Raw genomic sequence first — 12,373 nt, 5'->3', positions numbered from 1 at the left:
AACTACGCATCCAGATACCCCCAAATGATGACCCAAACACCCACCCACTGATGACCACCACCACCACCACTGACCACCAAAACCCACCATCCCTTCCCCCATCCTACACCCTTATCTTACCCCTGGCTCATCAAAGGATGTTTATACTTACCTGCTTCATGGCAGCTAATGCCATTAAAAGAGGAAGGGTGTCTTCCTTACTTACAATCAGTTGTACTTGACTGATGATCTGGGAAACCTGTTGCAGTACACTATTCTCACCCAGTCCAAAACAGAAGGTCTGGCCAGAAAGGTACCGCTCATTTCGGTACAAGTAACTAGAGTGGCAACTAGAGTGTGATTGCCATTCCATGGAAGTTATGGCCCGTTGCGTATTTCCAGCAATTTTTTGCTTTCTTAATTTCAGATTTCCAGCATCCTCAGCATTTTCCTTTGTCTGTCATTATTTATGATACATGGTATTTGTTACAGATTTGCAGTAATAAAATTTATTTCAAGTCTAGAATTCTTTGCAATATGCAAAATGGACAGTCCAGCCATTAAAAATGTGCCACAATGGAGAACAACAGAAAAAACAATTCATCCCACCATTGGCAGACTTGTGTCATCCAAGCGTTTGATTGCAGTTGTATAAGGGTCCTTAATGGATATTTAATTGTATAAAATTATAGAACTAGTTAGCATTGAATGTTAAAGCTCACAATCAGGTTTTCTTGATATAGATAGAAATTTGATCACATTAAATAAATATTCTCACCAATAACAATGACAATAAACCTACCTTAGATTCCAAAACAAAATGCAACTACGGGCCAGAATTTTGAAACAGGAAACTTGATCAATATTGCAAATCACCATCACTATTAAAGCTGAAAAACTCTATATGGGATAGCTCTTGGAAGCAGACTTGTAACAAATAGATTACTTAAACTTCATCTAGACAGCAACAAAATATGTTAGATGGGGAAATTGCAACTCTGCAAATTGAACCCTTTCAACATCATGGACAGATTTACTTGTCTGGGTGCTATCAGGCTGAAGAACTCATGGAACTTCAGTCACGAGCACAGCATTTTCACAACCCTCCTGTTGATTGTAAAGGACATTAATGAACCAGTTAGGTCTTTTTATGACAACTGAGTAGTTTCATAGTTACCATTACTAATACTACCTTTTCATTCCTGGTTTTATTTAACTGAATTTAAATTCACCAGCTAATCTGATCTCTTCCATTCTTTCCTCATTTTCCCACCTATCTGCTTTAATATTTTTCCACTTCTGCAGAAAAATCACCAACCTGAAACTTTGAGGTCATTTTAACTGTCAAAAACAGGTGGGTTGGGGTCAATGGACGTGGAAATGTTTAAAATTTCATACCTGCACTCTAACTGCCTCAAATCCACCAACTTTTAGTTTTAATGCAAATGCAACAGAGGTGGCCAATCAACTTGTTCCCAGGAAGTTAGTCATTCATTTAAACATTTTGATGAGCTGCATAGCTTATATTTTACCTCTATTTTGACACATTGGCTGGGTGTATTTCCCAATCTTAGAAATTCCAGCAACTAATAAGAAGTGAGGAATGTTTCCATATCAATATTAGTGTTAGTAATGGGGCTGTAATCCAAAGTCTGACATTTTTTTAGAACGAGCATTTCAAACCTCTTCCAGAAGGCTAGTTTATTTTCACTCACTGATATCTTTGGTGAAGTTTAAAGTTTTTCAGTTTATTTATTAGAGTCATAAGTAGGCTTACATTAACAATGCAGTGAAGTTACTGTGAAAATCCTCTTGTCGCCACACTCTGGCGCCTGTTCAGATACACTGGCGGAGAATTTAGCATAGCCAATGCACCTAACCAGCACATCTTTGGGACTGTGGGAAGAAACTGGAGTACCCTGTGAAAACCCACACAGACACTGGAAGAATGTGCAGACCACACACACACACACACACACACACACACACACACACAGTGACCCAAGCTAGGAATCGAACCCAGGCCCCTAGTGCTGTGATGCAGCAGTGCTAACTACTGTGCCACCATGCCACCCATCAAGAATATGAGGGCTAACAAAGGAGGTTAAAGCCTTGTATTCAGTGCTAACTAAAGGGCCAGCACAATTGGATCCAAGGCCTGGAGGTCAGTTCCTGCTTTTATAAGGAGAAGATGCTTTACTCTGCTGCAAAGAAACTGTCCTAGAAATACTTAAAACGTGCAGCCATGAAGAATCCAAAATCTTGCCTTTACTCTAGTTGAGATCCTTTAAATTTAAAGAAAAAGGAAAAGAAGCAAACAATTTAATTGTCTTTGTACCCTAAAGAAAAGTCCTCATTATAATATGTACTTTCTTGACAGGGCATGCAAATTCAGGGTCATAGTAAAAAGCTAACTCCAGACACATCTTCCGGACAGTTACACCATGCAAAATGCAAAGACCCCTCAAGGATTCCCACTGAAAGAATTTTGACATAATGAGCTGACCTGATGACCATGAAGTGTGTAGAGCAACTTCCCTTCTAGTAAATCAAGTATCTTCAGTGTTGAATCATTAGATGCGGTGATGAGATAGTTTCCATTTGGATGGAATGAGAGACAGTTGACCACTGCACTATGCACTGTAAGTAAATAAAGATACCTAACTTAAGGTGGCATTCCTTGAATTAAGTATCCCTTACCCCAATTGGCTTTCCAAAATAGAAAAGCCTGATCATTTTGAAATGAGTGACTTCAGTCAAAGCCCATTCCCTTATCCATCACAAAGAATAAGAATGTTTCCCCACCCCAGTCCACTGAGAAGCAAAAGTGTCAATACCAAATTTATAGCAGCCTCATGGACGACAGAGTGAGAGCTTGATTTGTGGTCAATGCCTATGTGTAAAAATAGGACAATCCTACAGGATGGACAATGTTTCCTTCTTCAGTTGCCATCCTTCACAAACATTAGCATTTCAAGTAGTGGAAACAGAACAAGCAAATCCATTGCTAAAAGACAGGTTGCTAAAGGAGGCTGTCAAAATAGATAACATCTTCATATTAAAAATAATACATCACAAAAGTGTGTAAGTTACTCTAATTCAATTGAGAAGTTTCTATCTCAATGGAAACATATTTTAAATTAGCGAACCCAAAGTTTTCTGCCAATTCGGAATTATCCACTTGGAATGCATTTCACCATCCGTTTCACAGACTATTTTATATCAAGAGTGACTTACAAAATACTTTTGAAGAAAAATAGACTGTTAGTATATCATTCTCATTCACTCTTATTTATTGTCTCTGTATTTTGCCCTTTTGTTCATGTACATTCCTTTTTCTCTCATTATAGATTGTTGCACTTTTGATCCCATTCTAACTATTTTATTCTGGATTTTCCATTGTCCATATTTTGAAAAGATCCTCAGATGTATGTCCCAATTCCCTGGGCCTTCCAAAGTACATTCACTAGCCTTTATACATAGCCACGCTTTCTGTAATGAACTTCAGTAAATCCTGAAGACACATTCACAAACTGCAATACACAAAGCAACACAGCAATAAGGTCTAAAGTTATGTGGGTAGGGGCATAAATATTCCTTTCAAAATTCCATCTTAGGAACTGGAAAACCTTTAAGTGGGTGAGCCTGAAGGTTGATCTGTACTTAGTTGAACAGACAAAAGTCCTTATTAGTATCAAGGAAGCTATGACTGGGGAAAACAGTGCACAGTTTATCTCATGCTTTCTTAGGAATCACATGATACCAGTTGATACAGAGGCTGCAGACAAATTTGGTGACTGCTCTCTTCAGTCGTACAATTGCTGCACTGGGAGACCAAGTAATTCCAACTGAAATCAAAACAATGCGTCCAGCACCCACTATGTCTTTAATAATGGCTGGATCAATATATCACACCAGTTATGAGCAGCACATTCCCAGAGTCTGGAGCGGGTATCTATATCTGGAAAAGAAGTACTGGAAAAGAGCATTTCCTCAATTTAAAACAAAAATTCCAAGAAAGCAAGTCCCTACAAACTGGAGCCCATCAAACCTGTTATGATCTACAAGTCGACACACTTCCATAGAAGTCCCTTTTCAATCAGCTCTTCTTTTCTGGTTACACAGACAGATAAATCAGAGATTCTTCAAACACCCAATATAACATTTAACCCAGAAGTAGTACACAAAGGAGAATTTATCATTTCTTTAAAAGGTCTGTGGAATCTGTAATTGTCTTTAAGAATATTTGAAAAGGCCTTTTACGAGTTTGAATTAATTGTAATTGGATTGATTGTAATTTTCTTGGTTAATTAGAATTATCAGTCTATTTGACCAGTGCCAACAGGAAGGAAATTCAGAAAGAAGCCATGGGGCCAGACAGAAAGCAGAGCTGCAGACATTAAAGTGAGCTAACTATGAGCAGAGAAGCTGCAGGATGAAAGCAATCAGTGCACAGGTACAGACACAAAGAGGAAGCAGGCAGAGATAAAAAGAGGGCACAAGAATATTTCTGTGAGGAGAAAAAGCAAATCGAATAAGGAGTGCTAGGAGATACTGTGGAGCTGGCTAAAAGGATCTTTGCTGCGTCAACTATTTAAAGTCAAATTTACCTTTTTATCTGAAGTATCATTTGTCTGTTAATTAACATGAATCAAAACCAATGTAAAAACAAAAAACTACAAAAAATTGGGAAATATGGTTAATGATCTCTTCATTTGAGGGGCACTCAATAAATTTGGTTATTTTGATTTATAGGAACATAACACTTGCTTCGAGCACCTTGTGACACATCTCAATACATCAATTCTGACTTTCTCTCAATACATCTTTCTCAAGCAATCTTTTCCTCTGGAGTGTAAAACGTTCTAAACTTTGAAACAATTCCAGCTGTGGGTAATCCATTTACTTTCAACCAATAGGTACAACTGGAGTTCCAGATCATCAATTTAAGTTACTGCAAGGTAACACTTCAAAATCTGTATTTGAAGCTCCAAATGTTCCTTACTCCTTTTCATTGGAGAGTCCTTTGTGTTAAATGATCATAAAATATACATTCTATGGAATAAACAAGAACAGATATCAGAAAATTATTATAATAAATATTATAAACCCATTTAAAGCACTTGTTATGCATAATAAACAAATGGAGTTGAAATAATCAAGATTGCAATCTACTTGCCTCGATAATGTTGAAGGAGCTTATTCATACGAATGTCCCAAAGTTTAACAGTGTTGTCTGTTCCTGCTGCTGCAATACATGTTCCATTTGGATGAAAATCTACATAATTTACAAACCTTTTACAAACAAAAGAAAAGAACTTTCAGTTTGTTTATTTTTTCACTTTGAGAGCAAAAATTACTGGCATACAACAAAACTTTTTTTTTGTCTACATTGGGTAACAACAATGCAGAACTGCTGAGCTAAACTACAACAAAGGTATCATGACATTGGTGGGAACATAGATTATCTGCTTGGGAACTGGATATAACAGTGAGCTGAATTTTTGCAACACCAGTATAGTGTGCTTGGAAGTGGCAAAATAATGGAAAGCTGGAAGAGGAAGGTCAGGCAGCTTCCCAACATTTCCTGTCGTTGGGGAACTTAGGGGCTGGCAGGGAAGTAGATTGGCTGCAAGCACCATGGAGGCAGGCAGCCAATTTATATAATCAAGGTCCCAATTAGGGCAATTAAACTGGCTTGCTGGCATTTTGCAATGGCAGAGAGCCCTTGTCGTACAAGGAGGCCTATCTATGGCAGTCCTACCTTACCTATGGCAGGCAAGGATGTCCCCCCCACCCCACCCCACCGCTCCACCAGCAGCCCCACTGAGCCATGTGGCAGCATTTCTCCTCCAATCCGAGAGCCTAAAGGCGTTCCTCCCCTTGATGAATATATGTACTTTTACGCCTTCAAGTCTACATACATTTTGATATTGCCTCGAGGTCTCCTGCCTGCCTCAGCAAAGTCCACCTCCCCAGGTGGGGCTGCCGAGACTTCAGAATTGCCAGGCCTGCAAAATCCGAAGCCCAGTTTAATAAGCTGACAAACTCGGAGGCACCGATTAGGAAACTGCCTCTAGGAACAGTTGTATGCCAATCTCACTGCAGTCAAGTGCAGATCCTGATATCGGGGTCCTAAAGCCTGCAGGAAAATCCTGCCTAATGTCTTTTTACATCTAGGACCTAACTAATATAGATATTTCCTTTCTCCCAATGTCTTCAACATTATATACATTTGAGCAGCTTTAATCAACAACTTGTCAGCAAGAGGTTTATAGAACAAAACCAATTTCAACACATGACGGCAATGACTCTCAAGGTAAATGTCTACGCGAAATTCAAAACACACACTCTTACAGCAAACAGTGGGCCAGAACTTAATGTGAAAATATTGGTGAGACTAACCACGCTCACCATTATTTATACGCAAATCGGGCAGCAACTTCACAGCAGTGTAACCTTACAGTTAAATATGAAAACCCAGATATTGTTGCCAAGATGTGCTGTTCCTCCACAAACTGCATGAAATTAATATCTCACTATCTGATTCCCCAGCCTGAATGTATTGAATGGCGTGAACTTACTGGACTTACAAGATCAACACAGACTAAACTCACACACTAAAGTGGGTAATTGTCTATTTCAGTCTCAGTACCTTTTTTAATGGTGTGATGCATCTTAATTGCTGTCAAACAATCTTTCTGGAATTGAAAATTAACTCTCAAGTGTGGCCTCACAATCCTGCAGATTTTAATGGTCATTAGAAACCTTTGTTCTTTCAGTGTCTTAATTCTCTCCCTCTTGCTTTCTGTTTATTTAGCTTTCGATACCTGATTTTCAATTCAATACAAAGCTTACACTTCCTGGTAAAGAGTCCATGCTGTTCCTTTAGTCATATTTCAGTTTGATTGGATAGCATTTTCTGGCCATGTTCGGCCCAGAATCAAAAAATCCAGTCCAAGATCAATGGACCTTTGCATGGTCCGCCACACACCCCGCACCACCGACCCCCCCCCCCCCCCACGCCCCAACTACATTCCCCCAAAGTTGCTTGCCCTCTTTGCTCTGAGCCCCAATGCTCTACAGAGGATGCCATGCAATTTTGATCTCCCACCTCTTGTGCAAAAGATCTTGGAAATGAAATGTGCAACAGCAAATTGAAGGAGCAATACTGTTGACATTTGTTTGCCAGTCACAGTAAATTCAGGTCTATTATTTTATTCAGGTTGGATTAAGCATCGAGTAAAAGGAAATGAATCTTGCATCTTAATTCACACTAAAGTAAATCAAAGGAATGTTTATAGACAAATATACCATGTCCCAGCCATCACATCCGAAACTCTCTAATTATAAACTTAATGCATTAACAAAGCTCTATTGAGCATGGATTTGGTAACATTCCATGCCCATGTTTCATTAAGAAAATCTCCATCACTAAAGTTAGTTTACTGAATGTGGCATAAATCACTCTCCATCTGCTGTATTTTACAAAGTGATAGTGTAACATTTAAGTCATAATTTAGATAAGTTCATTAACAAGGTAAGTAGTAGCAAAGGCAAAACAGATGGCAGTAGGTTAGGAAACATATATATCCTCCCCGAATAAAGCAAATAACAAACATGATCTCGTCTAATCTTCAAGCAGCCAAACGAAATCAAAAATTCAAATACATATGGCAATAAACCACTATCAGTTAACAAAAGACAAGCCTAAATCCATTTATCATGTGATTGCATAATCTTAATGGACCATCTGCAGGTGGCAAAGCAAACTTCAAGTGGCAACAATCCAAATGGTTTCATGTAACAAACCACTATTAACATATACAAGCTAACTAACATCATACCAGCTAGTTTACCCGTAGCAAAAAATATACTGGTGTAATGAAACACAGAGACCCAGTCTGGTTTACCTCTTTAAGCAAACCTCTATTTTAATTTCAGAGTATCGCAGCAAATATGTCACATGCTAGAAGGTACAGAATGTACTTTCATCCAGGGTCCTTCCTTCCTTTCAGAGGAAGCTCCACATCCTGCACCAGCTCATTAATGTCACCACTGAGATTAGGAATCTGGCATGCAGACAAAACACGGGCACAAACCTACAATCCATTGCTCCACTGCACAGTGGGGTGACAGTGCAAGCACTACAGGTAAGGACTGTTCAATTATTAATACACTGAAAATTTATTTACAAATATGTGGAATTATAAATCTCACCCTCCATGTTCGTAAAATGAATGTATACATTCTCTAGTAGCTTTATCCCAAATTTTAATAGTTTTGTCATCACTTGCAGAAACAATGAGCCGTCCATCTGGTGAAAATCTTGAATTTGAAAACAAAAAGATACAGTTAAACTATAAAACAATGAGGAAGTGCTTTATTCCCAGTTCTATACACAGAAAAGAAATGTAGTTGGAAGTTGCTAAAAAACCTCCGTCAACTATATTGGCTGGGATTTTGTGAAAAAAAAACGATAAGCCTATCAGCACTCTGTTACTGAAGAGCAAGTTGCACATCAACTTCTGGCAACGACACATGCAAAACCAAATATGGAAACCAGGAAGATGCAGTTTGAGTTTCCCTGATACTTCAGAAGCTTCACTATGACAGTATTATATTGAAAGACTCATGGCATGGAACAATGTGCTATCATAGAATCAATTATAGCACAGGAGGTCATCATTTCGCCCATTTGAGTCCATGCTTGCTGCCCACAAAGCAATCAAGTTACTCCCATCCACCTCCATCCCCGAACCAAGGACTTGAAAGTTCATAGCTTCAGTGCACACCCAACTACATGTCCATTGGGCATTATCAAAAAAGTTGGGTCTTGTCCATGCAAGTGTAAATGAAATTTTAGCAGTGTGGTAAATCTTAATTACTGCCAAACAACCTCTCCAGCAATGAAAATTAATGGGTGTAGAATATCATTTCTTCAAATTTGATTTACTTTTGAAGACTTTATAATTTAAAAAATATTTTTAATTTTTTTCTTACCCTCCCTCCCCCCCCATCTTTATTTCCCTCTATTTACTTTGCTTTCAGAGCATGGTCTGACATTAAGTGACCGATTTCAACTTACATTTCTTAGTTTAGACTCTGTGCTTCATTAAGGATCTTTCGATCTGATTGGTTTGGGAAATACAGCATTGCTTTCCCTGTCCACACAGTTAGAACCCACTGTACCAATTTGGACTTTGGGTCACTGCAACTTTCAGTGCAAAAACTGTTTGCAGTTCTGTGGGCAAGTCTAAATGCAATGAAATGATAGAGATATTTATTGTGTGCTGACTGCAAAATTTGGTCCAATGCACACCTCTGACATGCAAGTTTTCTGTGATCTGAAAAATGTAAACAGCCTCTGTGCTAACTGCTAATTCTTCTGCATAAAAGGTTGTGCTTCGACACTATCAAATTTTTAATCAAATTTGACACTGTATGAAAGGGCAACACCTGCTATTTTACAATATTTCAATAATACTGTCCATGTGCATAACCTACTAAATTATATACACCATAAAGGGGACCGTACAGACAACTTTTTCACACAGAGCGTGGTGAGTATATGGAATGAACTGTCAGAGGAGGTGATAGAGGCAGGTACAATTACAATATTTAAAAGACATTTGGACAGGCACACTGATAGGAATGGTTTAAGAGGGATATGGGCCAAATGCAGACAAATGGGACTAGTTCAGTTTAGGAAACCTGGTCGGTATGAATGAGTTGGACCAAAGGGCCTGATTCTGTGCTGTATATCTTTCGTTTGTAGTGACTGATTCTAATATATTAATGAACCCAATTAATCACCAACCAAAAAGAACAGCCCTTGAAAAAGGGAAAAACAAATTCTGCCAGTCGTCATGTAGGAAAAAAGAGATTCCCCCCAAACTGATTTTTAAAGTTATTTTTACATTTCACTTTTTATATTTCACGAAGCAAAATTTAGTCCAATGCACAAAGGTCGAGCATATGAATAAGCAAATTAGGTCTGGGACTCACTCAATATTGCTATAAGTTGGCCACATGGACCTAGAAAAGAACTGTTTTGGTATGTCACACTCTTTCCCTCATACTTTGAGGGGAAATATATATAGTGGCTCCCCAGAGAGCCAATGGAAATCCAAATTCATCAAGTAAAGGATGGCAGACAGAAACACAAGTACAAGCTTCTAATCATGCAACAGGATATCTAATATAAGTACATAAATATATTGGCCTCCCAAACTCACCGAGCAAAGAATAGCAAACAGATACTACTACGTAATGAAGTGTATGCAACATAAACTAATACTAGTACAATAAAATAATACTTAAAAATGAGCACAAAATAGCAAACATATTCTCATACCCACCCCCCCAAAAGGAAGAGAATAAATGTGCAACATGTGGAAAAAATAAAATAAACTAAGTAAGGAGGACAATTTTTCATGTAATTAAAATGCATACCAGCATTAAGAGTATTACTGAAGTGAAGTAAAACTCAGACCACCCATCCACACTAGGACAGAGAACACAGTTTCTGTCAAAATGCTTTAAAATACAAGTTTTAGCATGACAGATCTACTCTCAGTCTCTGAAGTCACACAAAGACTAATCCATGCATCAAACGATATTCATGAAAGGCAGAAATGCCAACCAAACCATTTCCTGCCTCCCCTCTGTAAAGTATAATTACTACAATAGAAGTACTTACTTGGCACAGCGAACCCAATTTATGTGCTGGCTCAGAGAAAAAAGAAACTTCTGCCGATGAACTGTCCAAACTTTGATGGTTTTGTCATCAGAAGCTGTAACCAATGATTGTCCATCGCTGGAGAACTGTACACTTCGTATGGTTCCTGTGTGAGCTTTTAACACAGTTGACTCACCCTTTCTACAGAGAAATAGGAAAAGAGATGATGTGAGTCCATTAAAAGCAATATTATAATGCACCACACAGCAAATGTTCCCACAGATTAAGTGTCCAACCATTGAACCATTTCTCTCAAGGCAACTTTGAATACCTCCCACTAACCACTATTATTTCTCAAGGTTCCAGTACTTCCCAACTTCAAGAAACCAGTGATGTGTCATAATCAAGTTAACAAACAAATGCAGACACAAACTTAGAGGATGTAATTTTAGTGAGAAAAGTCTGAAAAAATTCAAAATTTTTTAAGGCTGACAAGAGGGGTGAGAGAGAAAATCCGTTGAAAACTAAAAGCATTATCTCATAATTTCCCTATTTAAGAAATAATCATAGAATTCCTACAGTACAGAAGGCGGCCATTCGGCCCATCATGTCTGAACCGACTCTCTGACAGAGCATCCCTCCCAGGTCCTAACTCCGTAACTCCATGTATTTATCCTACTAATCCCCATAAGCTACACATCCTAGGACACTAAGGGGCAATTCAGCATGCCCAATTCACCTAACCTGCACATCTTTGTGGGAGGAAACCGGAGCACCCGGAAGAAACCCATCCAGACACTGGGAGAATGTGCAAACTCCACATAGAGTTTGGAGTCTGAACCCGGGTCCCTGGTGCTTTGAGGAAGCAGTACTAACCACTGTGCCATTATGCTTCCCTGATGCATGAATCAGTTTCAAAGAAGATTCATTTTGGGCTTGAAATGTTGACTCTTTCTCTATTCACAGATGCTACCAGGTCTGTTGAATTTTTCCAGCATTTTCTATTTTTATTCAAGTGATACATGAATGCCTGGTTTGATCAAGCGACAAGTCAATAAACTCAAGGCAATGCTTAAAAAAAGTAAGATGGTGGTGATGCTGGTTGGGGTGGCTGTGGGCCTTGGGGAGGAAGACAGATGGAATACATGTAGGCAGGTGAACTAAAGTGAGGTAGACTTGAAACTGACTCCTTGAATTCAGACAAAGAAACCAAATTTCAATTCAGAAACACACACAAATTTCACAATCCCTATAACTAAATAGTTCAGTATTAAATTTGAGAAGTGTTACACTTCTAGAGGCACAGAGGTTAGCATTGCTACCTCACAACACCAGGGACCAGGTTCAATTCCAGTTTCAGGTCACAGCCTGTGTACAGTTTGCAAATTCTTCCCGTGTCTGCATGGGTTTCCTCCAGGTGCTCTGATTTCCTCCCACAGTCCAAAGATGTGCAGGTTAGGTGGATTGGCCAGTGACGGGGGACTAGCTAGGGTGAATGCATGGTTATGGGATAGGGCCTGGGTGGGATTGTGGTCCGTGCAGACTTGATGGGCTGAATAGCCTCCTTCTGCACTGTAGGATTCTATGATTCTATATAGATTGGCATATTGAGGAATAATTAAATGCCTCTGGTTAGACTATCAGAATGAGTCAGTCATAAGAGGTACTTTCCCACTTAGTTCTATAGTTCTTTTAAAATCCCTCATCAATTAA

General features: G+C 38.8%; 1 protein-coding gene across 1 annotated transcript in view; it reads right to left on the bottom strand.

Annotated features, from left to right (window-relative positions):
• Nucleotides 1–12,373, bottom strand: part of poc1a (POC1 centriolar protein A) — a 110,684-nt gene that overhangs the window by 76,467 nt on the left and 21,844 nt on the right. Inside the window, exons 4-7 of the mRNA XM_080181839.1 lie at nt 10,682–10,861; nt 8,200–8,307; nt 5,159–5,274; nt 2,486–2,619 (exon numbers count right to left, since the gene is read on the bottom strand). Coding sequence (XP_080037965.1) covers nt 2,486–2,619; nt 5,159–5,274; nt 8,200–8,307; nt 10,682–10,861 — 538 coding nt within the window. The remainder of the gene's footprint in view (nt 1–2,485; nt 2,620–5,158; nt 5,275–8,199; nt 8,308–10,681; nt 10,862–12,373) is intronic.

The sequence above is a fragment of the Carcharhinus amblyrhynchos genome, chromosome 3, assembly GCF_965287045.1.
Source record: "Carcharhinus amblyrhynchos chromosome 3, sCarAmb.v2.hapA, whole genome shotgun sequence".
Lineage (NCBI taxonomy): Eukaryota > Metazoa > Chordata > Chondrichthyes > Carcharhiniformes > Carcharhinidae > Carcharhinus > Carcharhinus amblyrhynchos.
This window is presented reverse-complemented; position numbering and strand designations above follow the sequence as displayed.